Here is a 16,397-nt window from a genome sequence, read left to right as displayed (position 1 = left end):
TGTCCTCTAGTAAGGTAACAGCTTTACAAGTGGAAAAAATGTTATAGTTCTCTATAAAGACAACTGTACGACTATGCCCCCTTTCACATTACCCCCAGATTGGCTCATGGTGTCCCAAATTGGCCCATAATGTCCTCCGCAATGTTCCAGATTGGCCCACAATGTTCCAAATTGCCACATTATTTCTTCCCCCTTTCCCTCCGCTGCAATGTTCAACTGTGTTCACATCTGAATGTGGGTAAAAGACATGGCGTCTTCCGGGCAGCTCCGCGGACCGCACAACATTGTTCGGTGGGCCATATGCTTATGTTGTACAAGCCTGCTATACACGCTACATTGAATGTACATATCAATATGCTGCTTGCTTTAATTGAAACCTTCATCACTGCACAGGATGTTACTATGTTAAGTGGCGATACAGTAGAAATTACCAAGTTCTTCCTATGTGCAGATATTACTATACTTAGTTAAAAAGAAATACAAATATTTCCGATGTAATGGTAAAAGCTTCCTTTATCAGTGTTAGTCTAAATGCCTGTACACCTGCATTGGACTTCTTTATCAATCAGATGACATATAATCCCATCTTACCTGTGCTTTGTCACCACTCAGCTCTGCGAGGTTTGAAGGACCACTTAATATGGATCTGAATGAAATCACAATGAACCTGGTCCCATTTCCTCATCTCCATTACTTGACCTCAAGTTTGACACCTCTCTATACGCTGGCTGATGTCAATGTGCCAACAAGAAGGTAAGATCTATGGTCAACTATAGATAGGCCACATACTGTGCTGGTTCTTCACAAGTGACCTTGATAATAGCAGTGAAGGGTGCGTGTAGCTGCTCTGTTTTATACAGGAGAGGTGCTAAAGTAGTATATAGGTAGCTGATATTATTTTGTACCCAACTAATATCTGTATATAGACTCCTCAACACTGAAATTGCAGCACCAAGAATTAAGTTTAACAATTGTGGTGTTATGGAAATCATAGGATGGATAAACGTATTAACTAAATTCAAATTATGAAAAAAAACGGAGACAAAATTTTCAAAATTTCTTTTTTTTATTCAGTAGTAAGTATATACCCGCACTTACACACCTTGGCATGTAATTAAAAGGAATCTGTACTGGTTTTTGCTATATAACTTGAGGACCGCATGTATTTGTATTGTCAGGTGACATAAAGCTCTGGGGTTAGTAATGGAGAGGTGTCTATAAGGTGCCCCCATTACTAACCCCATAGTAAGTTTGTAAATAAACACGCCGCAAGAATAAATCCCTCATCTGTCTCGACGTGAAGGTATTCCTCCGTTGCCCATGCCACCTGTAGAAAAAATAAAAAACACAAACAACCGTATCCCTTACCTGTCTGACGTGAAAATTAGCAATACTGTTCCACGCCGTAATGCATCTCTGCAATATCTGGTTTTCAACCTGAACGGTGCCAAGATGTGACTGTCCAGGCTGAAAAGCATGAGACAATGAGGTTCTGCGAGCTCAGCTTAAGTGACGAGCGGTGACATTATAGAAGTCACCGCCGGTCACTGAAGCTGCGTTCCCATACTTCTCTGTGAGCGGTCCCATGAACTGCGGTGACCTCAGTGAAATCATGGCGAGCACCGTGAGAATTTTCATGCAGCTAGAAGGGGCTTGTTCCAGCTATGTGCTTTACAAATCTAGATGGCTATAGGCTGAAGAAATTTCTTTTTTCTACTGGGCCTACATACCAGTCCTTAATATGGCTATTAAGCTGTTTGAATGTTCTTCATGGCATAGATGTGAAATATTAAACTGTATTCATTTGCAGACCATTTCTCTTCATTCAATCATTAGTTCCTAAATGCAGACCATCTTAGGTTGTCATCCTTGAGAAAGTCGTTAGTGTTTGCTGACATTTTGTGATTAGATGACCGAGAAATTTTTAGGTAATGACCAAATGTCTGGGACACAATTTCCGATTAAGAATATAACTCAGAATCTAAATTCCTATTACAGAGTTTATTATAATACAATAAGAGGCATTCAGCTACATATCACTGTCATTTTCATGTCCTCCATGTATAGGTTGGATCAGATGTTTTCAGATGCCTTTAACAAAGATCATCAGTTAATTCGAGCAGACCCTAAACACAATCTCTACCTGGCTTGTGCTTTGATGGTGAGGGGAAATGTCCATATATCAGACCTTCGCAGAAATATTGAACGGTTAGTATAGGAGTATACTTGCATAACACTTCGGTCCATTGTGTAAATGGTAAGATGGGATTATGTCATCTGATTGATAAAGCAGTCCAATGCATTGTTGCACATTTTCTTTTGAATGTATAGTATGACATGGTTCCTATTCAGATGAATGGCTGCTCGCATGATACATGGAGAGTTGGAGGCCACCAGAGCAAGAGCTGAATTTTGTCGGTGTCTTTCCACTTTGGCATCTATAAATTTGTTCCAAACAGGAGATGTCCATATACCGTAGTGTTGCACTGACAGAGATTGGCAGGATAGGTCAACTTTTTTATCCATTCTTCATCTCTTTATGTATCTCTGCAGCTGGGATTCACTATATGGTAAAACAGACCTGGCAATGTTAGTCACCGTGTCAGTATGAGTATGCAGATACCAAACACGTATAGGTACTTATTTTAGACCCCTGACTTTCATGACTACCCATCGGTGCCCCGCGATCGCGTGACGGGTGCCGATGGGTGGGATTTTTGACACGCTTCCGGCCTGTGCGTGTTAAATTCCACCGTCAATGATTGACAGAGGAATTTAACTGGTTAACGGCTTCAGGTAGAACGCAGATCCACCCGCAGCTGTTAGAGGCACTTGATGGCTGATTAAATGTACTTCATCAGTTGTAAAAGATGCTAAACACTAATGGACTTGAACCTGCCGTCACCAAATCACTTGTTCTATATACTAAAATACCACAGTATATAGTAAAAATCATTTTCTTTTATGAAGCCCAGGTACATGCTTGTCTTTTCAGAAGAAATGTAATGGAAGGCATGAGGTTTACAGCAGACACTGCCATAGCAACCCATCGGCATCATACAATCGCTATACGAGGCAGCCAATGGGTGCGCTAAACATTACCCCTCCCCCTAACACTGTAAATTCCGCTGTTAGAAATTGACAGTGGCCTTTAAGAGGTTAATAACAGCTGTTGGAGGCAGATGTTGGCTGAATAGTAAGTCCATGTCTATCAGCAGTGATGCAAGCTCAATTTCTGCGTTTTCATCAAAGAAGGTGACCTATAGTGTGATACAAACATACTTGATATGTTGGAAAGGGCTCAAAGAGGTTGTCTCATGTTCGATCTTCAAGACCACACCGCTACCCAGCCTCCCACCTTCCTAATTGGCAGTTTGGACCAGCGGCATGTTGAGTCTCTGGCCAGAACTGTACACTCTTTGATACTGCAAGCAGAGACAATGTTGTTTCTGCACTTTTGAAGGCACATAGAGACACTGAAGATGATCCAGCAATCAGGCCTGTTTTAGAACAGCGTTTTCCAGCTCTATAGCAAAAAGCTTGTAATTACTGCACTTTTTGCGTAGGAGACCGGCATCACTTATAGACTCCAGAGGTTGGTAACATAGGCAACGAGAACACTAGAACATTAAAAGTCCATTTATTTTTGACAGTGGAGAGGATTTTTTTTTTTTTTTTATAAAATTGGTAAATTACGTTACATATTTTAACAAGCACTTTGCAATTTACCCATTTAAGGCTCCTTTCACACTAGCGTCGGAATCTCCCCGTCGCAATGCGTCGGGGAGAGATTCCGACGCTAGCGTTTGCTGCATTGCACAATGGGTGCAGCGGATGCATTTTTCCGGCGCATCTGCTGCCCCATTGTAAGGTGGGGGCGGAGTTCCGGCCGCACATGCGCGGTCGGAAAAAGCGGTCCGTCAGGAGAAAAAACGTTACATGTAGCGTTTTTTTCTCCCGATGGTCCTCAAAAGCACGACGCATCCATCGCTCGACGGATGCGACATGTGGCAATCCGTCGCAAATGTGTCGTCAATGCAAGTCTATGGGGAAAAAACGCATCCTGCAAGCACTTTTGCAGGATGCGTTTTTTCTGCAAAACGACGCATTGTGACGGATTGCAGAAAACGCTAGTGTGAAAGTAGCCTAAGATGTAAGATGATGAGGCAATCTCTTTAAACCCTTCACAACATATGACATATATTTGCATCATATATCGTGTCCCTGACTCACATCCTGAGCCCGCATCTTTCCCCACGCATGACTGATTTAATCAATCCTCATGTGCCTTGGATGGAGTGGTGTTCCTGTCATTACGATAATACTGTGAACACCAACTCGTGGCCAGCGTTCATAGATCATTATTTCTGCCATATACTGTATATCCTTGCTGAAGCCCTGTATAGCACAAGCGATCAGACGATCGCAGCTTCAAGTCTCCTAAGGGTATGTGCACACGATGCAGATTTAGTGCAGAACTGCAGCAGATTTTTCTGCAGCAGAAATGCTGCAGAACTGCACTGTGATTTACAGTACAATGTAAATCAATGTGAAAAAAAAAGCTGTGCACATGGTGCAGAAACGCTGCAGATTTCAAAGAAGTGCATGTCACTTCTTTTGTGCAGTTCTGCAGCGTTTCTGCACCCTCCATAATAGAAATCCATTGGTAAAAAAAGCACCAAAAACGCATAAAAAACGCACCTGCGGATTCTGCCAGGAGATGCATATTTAGTGCAGATTTTATGCAGAAAATTCTGCACCAAATCTGCATCGTGTGCACACAGCCTAAGGGAACTATTAAATAAAGTGAAAAAATAAAACCATTTTTTGTCATTTTTTTTTTTATTAAACATTTAAAACATGTCTCCGAAGTTACAAGCAATAAATTTTATTTATTTTCTGAAAATGAGAAATGGTCAAAATAACAAAAAAAATGCATTGCTTCCAGACCTCAAAAAAGTTCAAAACCATTTAGAAACAACAATGCTAATGTTTTAACTCTGGAAGAGTTCAGGAATCAATATTTTGTGGAATATCCATGATTTTTAATCATAGCTTTCATGCGTCTTGGCATGCTTTCCACCAGTCTTTCACACTGCTTCTGGGTGACCTTATGCCAATACTGGTACAAAAATGTAAGCAGTTCTTTGTTTGATGGCTTGTGACTATCCATCATCCTCTTGATTACATTCCAGAGGTCTTCAATGGGGTTCGGGTCTGGAGATTGGTCTGCCCATGACAAGGATTTGATGTGGTGGTCCCTCATCCACACCTTGATTGACTTAGCTGTGTGGAATGGTGCATTGTCCTGCCGGAAAAACCAGTCCTCAGAGTTGGGGAACATTGCCTGACCAGAAGGAATCAACTGTTTTTCCAGGATAACCTTGTATGTGGCTTGATTCATGCGTCCTTCGCAAAGATTAACCTGCCCAATTCCAGCCTTGGTGAAGCATCTCCAGATCAACACCCGGTCATCTAATGGTTAGACTTTGACCTGGAGAGGGGTACAAGCCAGTGTCATGCACCCACTGAAATTTGGTGGAGGATCGGTGATGATCTGGGGATGCTTCAGCGAGGCTGGAATTGGGCAGGTTGTTCTTTGCGAACGATGTATGAATCAAGCCGCAGAGCTGAAAAATGTTGCAGTGGTCTCTTAATTTTTGCCAGAGCTTGGAAGAAGTGGAGAAGAAAATGGAAATGCAAAAAATGGAAATTCGCCATGTTGGGAAGGAATTAATACTTAGTCACTAGCTGTAATAACCCCAACGCATTTCTACCAAAGAAACAATCAGCTGGACTTAACCTGCAGATATAAATGACATCTGTTATATGCCAGCCTATATCTAATGGTCAGGATACTGGTTTGCCATGTTAGGTCATGTTTTACATCGCTACTAATTTTGCATATTCAAGAAGAATAAATTGTATATGCATGTTATTTTAGACTGAAGCCTTCACTGCAGTTTGTCTCCTGGAACCAGGAAGGATGGAAGACAAGTCTGTGTTCTGTCCCTCCTGTTGGGCATACCCATTCCCTCCTGGCACTAGCAAACAACACATGTGTGAAACCCACGTTTATAGACCTCCGAGACCGATTTACTAGACTGTACAGAAAAAAGGTATGTATGTGAAGTCTGGCGGTAATTTCTCCTACATATCCCAGGATATCAAGACATGCTTTCTTTTATAATGGATGTACATGTTTTAGAGCTGATGCCATTACTTGTAAATTAAGAAAGGGGAGCTGTTTGCAACTGAACACCTTCTACAAGCGGAATGACAGTCATTGGTAATAGGAGAATTCACGAAAGTCAATTAAATTTGAATATTATATTTTACACTCTTAATATTAAGAAAAAGCAAGTTTTAGAGAAGTATATCAAGGCTCTTAAAGCATGACTCCAGTGTTTTGTGTTATTTTAAGGCTGGAGTTGTATCATTAATGTCTGTTCCCTCCCCTTAGTAAAAATATTTACCAGCTTCTGTCTTATGCTGTTCCCAGCGCTGCTCCAGTCCTGTTAGGACATCTTGTGACCGCAGCTCTTGACTGACTGTAAGTCAAAGCTAACGGTCACAAGCTCTCAATGTAAGTCTATGGTGGGCCGCATTCTGGCTGTCATAGACTAACATTGAAAAGTGACAGCAAATACTGGAGTGATTCTGCAGAAGAGGACCACAGTGTTGCCGAGAACAGCAAAATAATGATACCACTCTGTTTTTTAAAAAAATGCCATAGTGGTGCTTTTACTGGAGTTGAGCAAAAATATTCACTGGATCTTGGCCCAGCAGCCACGGACTACCGGTGTGACCAGGGGAGCAAGGTCATGTCTTTTTGCTGAATTCTAAAAGCAAAAATTATATTGGTATATGTATATGGAGGACTATACAAATGCATGCAGGACTATATAAATGTAATTAGTCAACCATATTAGTGATATAATGAGACTTTTTCCATTATTGTAGGCTCATCTGCACCATTATCTACGAGTGGATGGCATGGAACAAAGCTTCTTCACAGATGCTCTCTCATCGTTATCCTCCCTAATTGACGAGTACAGCCAACTTGATATATCTAAAGGGACCGCTATTCCTGGCCCTCCTAGAATTAACATAGCTGTCTAAAAGTGATGTTCATATATCTTTTTTCTGTAAATTATAAATATGTTTTATGTAGGGTTTTTGGGTTAAAGATTCCATAAAAGTTATATCTTGCTTTTATGTATATTTGGGGATTTTTTAACTGCTGCCTATATATTTATAGAGAGAAGAGGCTTTTTTTTAAGATTATCTTTGACAGAATTTGTATTTTTAGATCATGTTTATTGTATAAATTACTTTTTTACTGGAATAATAAAAAATCTATGTATTTTGTAATTAAAAAGATTTGTTGGGTATTTTTATTTTCAGCATTATTTCTATTTTAAATTAACAGAGATGTTTGTTAGCCATAGGCTTTAATTAACATTGAATAACTATAAGCGCACATTCAGACATTCAGTATTTTACATCAGTATTTGTAAGCCAAAACCAGGAGTGGGTGATAAATACAGACATGGTGACGTGTTTCTATTATACTTTTCCTCTGCTGGTTCCACTCCTGGTTTTGACTTAGTCAGGAAAAGTATAATAGAAACACGTCACCACTTCTGTATTTATCACCCACTCCTGGTTTTGGCTTTCAAATACTTATGTGAAAATCTGACCAAATACTTGAAAAGCTGGTATACAAAATTAAATGCATTCTCTGCACTTCAATTCAGAGATCCAAAGTATAATCAGACTATCTTGGGCTATAAGGACATGGGCATGTCCATATCCAAAGAACGGATCTGTTAGAAACAGATGGCTTCCATGTGCCATCAGTGTTTAATGGAGCCTCATACATCGAATGGTTAATTCTGACCTGCAAGAACAGATCACAATGTTAAAAAAAAAAAAAAAGTGTGATTTGGAGTTGGTAGCCTTTGGACCCCAGACGAGAGCTCTACTAACCTTACTCTACTTCTCTGAATCCACAGTGCTTGTTCTGATTAGTAGACCCTGCAAGATGTCAACATGGCCCTGGACTACAGATCCTGCAAACGCTTTGCTCAACTTTACTATCAATAGTTCCATATGGACAGGAAATAATATCTTGTGCATTTAGAAATCCATGCAGAGTATTAGGGCAAATAGGAAGGGAGGGGGATGCAGCTGCAGATTTATGCTGTGAGAGGGGAAGGATGTTCGATTAGTCAGCGCACACAGCACAGCTCTTACATTACAGCCTGTCAACTCTGATAGCATGGAGACAAAGAGGCAAGGGTGCTTTGACTTTGCTTTTCTGCACGTTTATGGGTCCTATCGGGGCTTGCATCCGAGACCCCTCCCCCCCCCTGCAAAATGGATTCGGACATATGTAAAATCGATTCAGACTTTTAATGGTGCCAATAGAGTGTAACTCTAGTAGGCTTATACCCTTCCAGTAAGGCTTCCAATTCTTCCTTCTTTTTGTTAGCGAGTGAGAATTTCATTTAGCAAAATGTCCCATCCTTCTTGGAAGTTTTTGTCCTTTAGAACATCCAACCATTTGGACCTTTCCTACGCTCTTTCTGAGTCCATTGAAATCTTCCTTTATGAAGTCCAACTTTATAAAGTCTAGTCTTCCTCCTCTTGTAATCCAAAATTCGAGAATAGCATGTTCTCTGCCTCCTAAATTTCTACCCACCTTTATATACTCGAGTATAAGCCGACCCGAGTATAAGCCGAGGCACCTGATTTGGCCACGGAAAACTGGGTAAGCTTATTGGCTCGAGTATAAGCCAGGAATGCATTGTCCCCTCATCCCTGTCCTGCTCTGTGTGGCTCCTCGTATGCATGGCTCCCCCGGTCCCCTCGTATGCATGATCCCCCCCCCCCCCAGTCGCATTTTGTATGCATGGCTCGGCTCCCCCGTACCATCATATGCATGGCTGGGCTCCCCCGTCCCATCCTTGCATGCATGGCTCAGCTCCCCCGTCCTCAACAGTCATACTCGCCCTCCTTGCATCATCGCTGCACTTCCCTGCATCTCCGTTATCCTGATGCGGCAGCTCTTCCTGTGCTTAGCGGTCACGTGGTACCGCTCATTAAGTTAATGAATATGCGCTCCACGCCTATGGGAGTGGAGACGCGTGCATATTCATTACCTTAATGAGCGCTACCACGTGACCCGCTCAGCGTACAGGAAGCGCTGCAGCATCTGGACAACAGAGATGTAGGGACGTTCAGTGACGAGGAGAGTGAGTTTGATGTCACAGCCGCTGGCTCCTGCCGCTGCTTCACCCCTCACCCCCCACTGGCTTTGGACAGTGACTCGTGTATAAGCCGAGGGGGTGTTTTCAGCACAAAAAAATGTGAAAATACTGTACTTTTTTTTTTCTTCTTACTTTCGACTCTGCAAAAACTGTTTCACTTATTCATTCTCTTCTCGACTATTGTAACTCTCTACTAATCAGCCTCCCTATTGCCAAACTCCCCGCTCCAATCTGTCCTGAATGCTGCAGCCAGGATCATATTCCACACCAACCGTTACACCGATGCCTCTACCTTGTGCCAGTCATTACACTGGTTACCCATCCACTCAAGAATCCAGTACAAAACTACTACCCTCATCCACAAAGCACTCCATTGCTCAGCACCACCCTACATATCCTCTCTGGTCTCAGTCTACCACCCTACCCGTGCCCTCCGCTCCGCTAATGACCTCAGGTTAGCATCCTCAATAATCAGAACCTCCCACTCCCGTCTCCAAGACTTTACACGTGCTGCGCCGATTCTTTGGAATGCACTACCTAGGTTAATACGATTAATTCCCACAGTTTTAAGCGTGCCCTAAAAACTAATTTGTTCAGATTGGCCTACCGCCTCAACGCATTAACCTAACTATCCCTGTGTGGCCCATGCAAAAAAAAATACATAATTGGGTTCCTCGCATCATGTTCTCATACACTTTATGCAGTTAATAGCCCTCTGTGTCTGTACTGTTACATACTTAGGCAGTTAACTGGTTCATGCAGCTTTACATGAACACCTGAGCCTTACACTATGGCTGGTCCGACTAACTAAAGCAATTGTTACTATCCACCTCTCGTGTCTCCCCTTTTCCTCATAGTTTGTAAGCTTGTGAGCAGGGCCCTCATTCCTATTGGTATCGATTTTGAACTGTGATTTCTGTTATGCTGTAATGTCTATTGTCTGTACAAGTCCCCTCTATAATTTGTAAAGCGCTGCGGAATATGTTGGCGCTATATAAATAAAATTATTATTATTACTCAACCATTTCCTCCCTGTTGGTAACAACTAGGTCCAAGGTTGCACATACTTTTGTTCTCTCTTTTTTTTTTTTTTTGAAAGAAAGTTGTCAGCAACAGTAGATAAGAATTTTCTGGACTTTTGCCTGTGAGAGATTCGCAACAAACATCTGGATCGTTAAAACCTCCCCTATAAAAACCAATTTTTATTATTTATTAACAAAACCAATAGATAGGTTACAAAGAAAACCAAAAAACACCGTGAAATGACAAACAATCCCAACCATGGGATATTAGGGGAATCCCTAGTACTGTACCTATGCTGTCACCTTCCTAACAGCGGGGGTTGGCACCCTATGGGAAACGTATTGGCGCCCCCGCTCAATGATGGCTACCCCTAGTGGCCCTAAAAAATACCATGAGCCGTAACCCTCCCCAAATAGGGAATAAGGGGCACCTCTAGGTCTATACAGTGATCACTCCTACAAATCTAAGGATAACCCTAATCCCCCAATGTAAGTGCAAATTAAAAACAAAATGATGAACACAATCGGCGTATGGTGGTACTATTATGCACATAGATCTTACTTATTGATCCCAATGGGGTAACCATAGAGAAACATCAATAGTACAAATGGTTAACCCTTTAAACAAGCAAGTACCCCAGAATCATGTCTATTCTTAGTGACAAAGGTTTGCTGCAGTCCAAACCCTGCCCTGACGACCCTTCAAAAACATGAGCACTGATTCAAACAAGACATGAAAAAATGTGTTGGTACTCATCCAAGCATATCCACCCGCCACTTCCGCCTCAACGCGTTTCGCCCCTCTGGCTCATCAGGAGGCCCGATATAAAGAAAGTGTTCCGATTTTAATATGCTTACCGCTAGATAAAGCCCCTCCATTTAAATAGTCCCGCTCTTCTTTCTCGCCCCTTACACTTCCGCCGCATCTGACCGGAAGTGCCGTGCCCGCACCGTATTGTGGGAAACATCCCACTGCTCATGCCCCAACTGGAACGCATAGGATTAAACTGCGCACACTCAGTGTGGAGCGCGCGGCCATTGCGGTACAGGAGAATAGCGCTATGACGCTATGCCGTGCCCGCACCGTATTGTGGGAAATATCCCACTGCTCATGCCCCGGCTGGAACGCATAGGATTAACCTGCGCACACTCAGTGTGGAGCGCGCGGCCATTGCGGTACAGGAGAATAGCGCTATGACGCTATGCCGTGCCCGCACCGTATTGTGGGAAATATCCCACTGCTCATGCCCCAGCTGGAACGCATAGGATTAACCTGCGCACACTCAGTGTGGAGCGCGCAGCCATTGCGGTACAGGAGAGTCGCACTATGACGCTGTCCTAAGGATTTTCAATGGACAGCCGATGCACACATCGGAATCGGCGATCCTAGCTCAGTATCATCAGATGGCTACCACTGGATTGTTTACCCTATGTTGTACAGGCAAATAAAGAAACAAAAACCGCTGCATAAATAGATAAGAGGGGCAGCCCCTAGACTGAGTCACATATTCCGATTGACCCACAATTTTTATTGTTAGACAGCCAGGGGGGAGACAAGTTAAAGACAATGTTATTAATTCTAGTGTTACACTTCTCCACTAGAGCAAGCAAATAAAAAGAACAACCCCTAGATTTAATCACATATTAACTTAAATTCAGTGGCCAGTGTCAGGCAGCGGCTACAAAGGCAAATAAAATAATGGGATGCATTAAAAGAGGCATAGATGCTCATGAGGAGAATATAATTTTACCTCTATACAAGTCACTAGTTCGACCACATTTAGAATACTGTGCACAGTTCTGGTCTCCGGTGTTTAAGAAAGACATAGCTGAACTAGAGCGGGTGCAGAGAAGAGCGACCAAGGTTATTAGAGGACTGGGGGGTCTGCAATACCAAGATAGGTTATTACACTTGGGGCTATTTAGTTTGGAAAAACGAAGACTAAGGGGTGATCTTATTTTAATGTATAAATATATGAGGGGACAGTACAAAGACCTTTCTGATGATCTTTTTAATCATACACCTGAAACAGGGACAAGGGGGCATCCTCTGCGGTTGGAGGAAAAAAGGTTTAAGCATAATAACAGACGCGGATTCTTTACTGTAAGAGCAGTGAGACTATGGAACTCTCTGCCGTATGATGTTGTAATGAGTGATTCATTACTTAAATTTAAGAGGGGACTGGATACCTTTCTGGAAAAGTATAATGTTACAGGGTATATACACTAGATTCCTTGATAGGGCGTTGATCCAGGGAACTAGTCTGATTGCCGTATGTGGAGTCGGGAAGGAATTTTTTTCCCCAATGTGGAGCTTACTCTTTGCCACATGGGTTTTTTTTGCCTTCCTCTGGATCAACATGTTAGGGCATGTTAGGTTAGGCTATGGGTTGAACTAGATGGACATATAGTCTTCCTTCAACCTTAATAACTATGTAACTATGTAACATATAAAAATTGTAATTATAATTATGCAAAAAGATGCAAGAAAGTTTTCACAGTGGTGTAATAGATTTTAAATGAAATATCATCCACTCTACTAAACTTTACCGCTAAAGAGGAGGAGGGGGAGAGAAGAGAAGCTGAGCATATGGAGGATTTTTATTCAAAAATAGATTACAACAATATGTATAACCCCAGCAAAGGGGGGGGGGGGAGAATTTTTTGAGTCCAGTACTTCCCTATTGGCTTTTCTATGTCCTTGTTTAAACAGTCCAAAAATTCACCCATAAGGTTGAGGTCACATCACCGACCTACAGAAAGCATGCAAACGACATAAGTTCATTAAGACCTTTGGGCACCAGTGAGTCCAATCTGAATGTCCACTCACATTCTCTTTTGAGGATGGACTTATCCCAGTTACCACCTCTGCAATTGTTTTTTACAACTTCAATAACCACAAAGTGAATATTGTCTAATTGGTCTCTATGGACTGATCTCATATGTTTAGCCAGGGGGGTATCCCTACTATTCCTTTTGTCCCCCAGATGTTCCCCCACTCTTCTCCAGAACTCACGTTTCGTCTTCCCTACGTAGTCCCTTGGGCAAGGGCAGGTGGCCTTATAGACAACACCAGTCATTTTACAAATGGAGAAGTCTCTTTGGTAGAATTTTTTACCCGTGGATGAGCTCTCAAAGGATTTATTTGGCTTCATCCACTTACACATTTGGCAGTGGCCACAACGATAAAAGCCACATGGTTTTCTGTCCAGCCAGGTCCCCTCTGCCACAGGTCTTTTATAGTGGCTATGCACCAGAAGATCTTTAATGGACCTTCCTTTACGGAATGTAATATTGGGACGCTCACCTATACAGTCCCTAAGGTCCGGGTCCATTTTTATCATGTCCCAATGTTTACTAATGACATTTCCAACACTTTGGTGTTGATGATCAAAAGTGCCAATGATTCTAATCACATCATTCTCAGATTCTTGTGCTGTTCTACCACTCCTTCCCCGTAGCAAATTCTCTCTATCTTCTTTTTCAGCAACCCTATAGGCTGCCTCTAACACATGTCCTGGATACCCTTTATCCCTAAACCTATTGTACATATCTCCTGCTTGACTCCTAAAGATTTTATTGTCAGAGCAGTTCCTGCGAAGTCTAAGGAACTGACCCCTGGGGATCCCCTTTTTCAGGGGGACAGGATGATGACTTTGCCAGTTAAGGAGGTTATTCGTACTGGTCGGTTTGCGGTATATATTTGATGACAATCTACCGTCGGGTTCTTTTTTAATTTTTACATCCAAAAAGGCTATCTCCTCCCCTTGGATCTCTGACGTAAATCTCATGCCTATGTTGTTAATATTCAGAGAATCAATAAACCGCTCGAACAGTTCCCTGGTGCCTGTCCAGACCACAAAAACATCATCAATGAATCTATACCAGATGGCTATAGATTCATGCCACCATTCCGTGTCTCCCCCAAACACTATTGTCTCCTCCCACCAGCCCAGGAACAAATTTGCATACGATGGGGCACATGGACTCCCCATCGCGGTGCCCCTGAGCTGGTGGTAATGCTTCCCATTAAAAGTGAAAGCATTATGGGAGAGGGTAAACTCCAGAAGAGTCAGGACAAATTCATTATGTGCACTACATGCTGTTGACCTTTGCCTAAGGAAGTAATTAACTCAATCAATACCTCTATTATGTGGTATATTGCTGTACAGGGCCTCCACGTCTATTGATGCCAGCCATGCACTTTTATCAACGTGGAGGCCCACCAGTTTCTGCAAAAGGTCTGATGTGTCCCATAGGTAAGATGGAATTGATGTTACAAAAGGGCGCAGTATCTCATCTAGATATAGACCATAATTTTGTGTTAGTGAGTCTACCCCTGACACGATTGGGCGTCGTTTCAAGGGGTTCATGCCCTCGTGTACCTTGGGCAGGGTGTAGAAGGTGGCCACCAAGGGAAAAGAGGGTAGAAAGTCATACTCATTTTTTGAAATAAGGTCCGCTGTGAATAGATGAGGAGATAGCCTTTTTGGATGTAAAAATTAAAAAAGAACCCGACGGTAGATTGTCATCAAATATATACCGCAAACCGACCAGTACGAATAACCTCCTTAACTGGCAAAGTCATCATCCTGTCCCCCTGAAAAAGGGGATCCCCAGGGGTCAGTTCCTTAGACTTCGCAGGAACTGCTCTGACAATAAAATCTTTAGGAGTCAAGCAGGAGATATGTACAATAGGTTTAGGGAAAAAGGGTATCCAGGACATGTGTTAGAGGCAGCCTATAGGGTTGCTGAAAAAGAAGATAGAGAGAAATTGCTACGGGGAAGGAGTGGTAGAACAGCACAAGAATCTGAGAATGATGTGATTAGAATCATTGGCACTTTTGATCATCAACACCAAAGTGTTGGAAATGTCATTAGTAAACATTGGGACATATTAAAAATGGACCCGGACCTTAGGGACTGTATAGGTAAGCGTCCCAATATTACATTCCGTAAAGGAAGGTCCATTAAAGATCTTCTGGTGCATAGCCACTATAAAAGACCTGTGGCAAAGGGGACCTGGCTGGACACAAAGCCTTGTGGCTTTTATCGTTGTGGCCACTGCCAAATGTGTAAGTGGATGAAGCCAAATCCTTTGAGAGCTCATCCACGGGTAAAAAATTCTACCAAAGAGACTTCTCCAATTGTAAAACGACTGGTGTTGTCTATAAGGCCACCTGCCCTTGCCCAAGGGACTACGTAGGGAAGACGAAACGTGAGTTCTGGAGAAAAGTGGGGGAACATCTGGGGGACATAAGGAATAGTAGGGATACCCCCCTGGCTAAACATATGAGATCGGTCCATAGCGACCAATTAGACAATATTTACTTTATGGTTATTGAAGTTGTAAAAAACAATTGCAGAGGTGGTAACTGGGATAAGTCCATCCTCAAAAGAGAATGTGAGTGGACATTCAGATTGGACTCACTGGTGCCCAAAGGTCTTAATGAACTTATGTCGTTTGCATGCTTTCTGTAGGTGGGGATGTGACCTCAACCTTATGGGTGAATTTTTGGACTGTTTAAACAAGGACATAGAAAAGCCAATAGGGAAGTACTGGACTCAAAAAATTCTCCCCCCTCTTTGCTGGGGTTATACATATTGTTGTAATCTATTTTTGAATAAAAATCCTCCATAGGCTCAGCTTCACTTCTCTCCCCCTCCTCCTCTTTAGCGGTAAAGTTTAGTAGAGTGGATGATATTTCATTTAAAATCTATTACACCACTGTGAAAACTTTCTTGCATCTTTTTGCATAATTACAATTCTTATATATGTGATTAAATCTAGGGGTTGTTCTTTTTATTTGCTTGCTCTAGTGGAGAAGTGTGACCGTGTCCTGAATTGATAACATTGTCTTTAACTTGTCTCCCCCCTGGCTGTCTAACAATAAAAATTGTGGGTCAATCGGAATATGTGACTCAGTCTAGGGGCTGCCCCTCTTATCTATTCATGCAGCGGTTTTTTGTTTCTTTATTTGCCTGTACAACATAGGGTAAACAATCCAGTGGTAGCCATCTGATGATACTGAGCTAGGATCGCCGATTCCGATGTGTGCATCGGCTGTCCATTGAAAATCCTTAGGACAGCGTCATAGTG

At 42.4% G+C, this 16,397-nt stretch overlaps 1 protein-coding gene across 2 annotated transcripts in view; it reads left to right on the top strand.

Moving 5' to 3' along the window:
- The window catches only part of TUBE1 (tubulin epsilon 1), a 34,358-nt gene extending 26,982 nt beyond the window's left edge, over positions 1-7,376 (top strand). For both annotated transcript variants that reach the window (XM_069726152.1, XM_069726151.1), the window contains 4 exons: positions 613-753; positions 2,068-2,208; positions 5,945-6,119; positions 6,964-7,376. In XM_069726152.1, the coding sequence (XP_069582253.1) occupies positions 613-753; positions 2,068-2,208; positions 5,945-6,119; positions 6,964-7,122 (616 nt within the window). In that variant the 3' untranslated portion in view covers positions 7,123-7,376. The remainder of the gene's footprint in view (positions 1-612; positions 754-2,067; positions 2,209-5,944; positions 6,120-6,963) is intronic.
- Positions 7,377-16,397: the final 9,021 nt, after the last annotated feature.

This window comes from Ranitomeya imitator, chromosome 5, assembly GCF_032444005.1.
Source record: "Ranitomeya imitator isolate aRanImi1 chromosome 5, aRanImi1.pri, whole genome shotgun sequence".
Taxonomy (NCBI): domain Eukaryota; kingdom Metazoa; phylum Chordata; class Amphibia; order Anura; family Dendrobatidae; genus Ranitomeya; species Ranitomeya imitator.
Note: the sequence above shows the minus strand (reverse complement) of the source record. Positions and strands in the feature narration are given on the sequence as shown.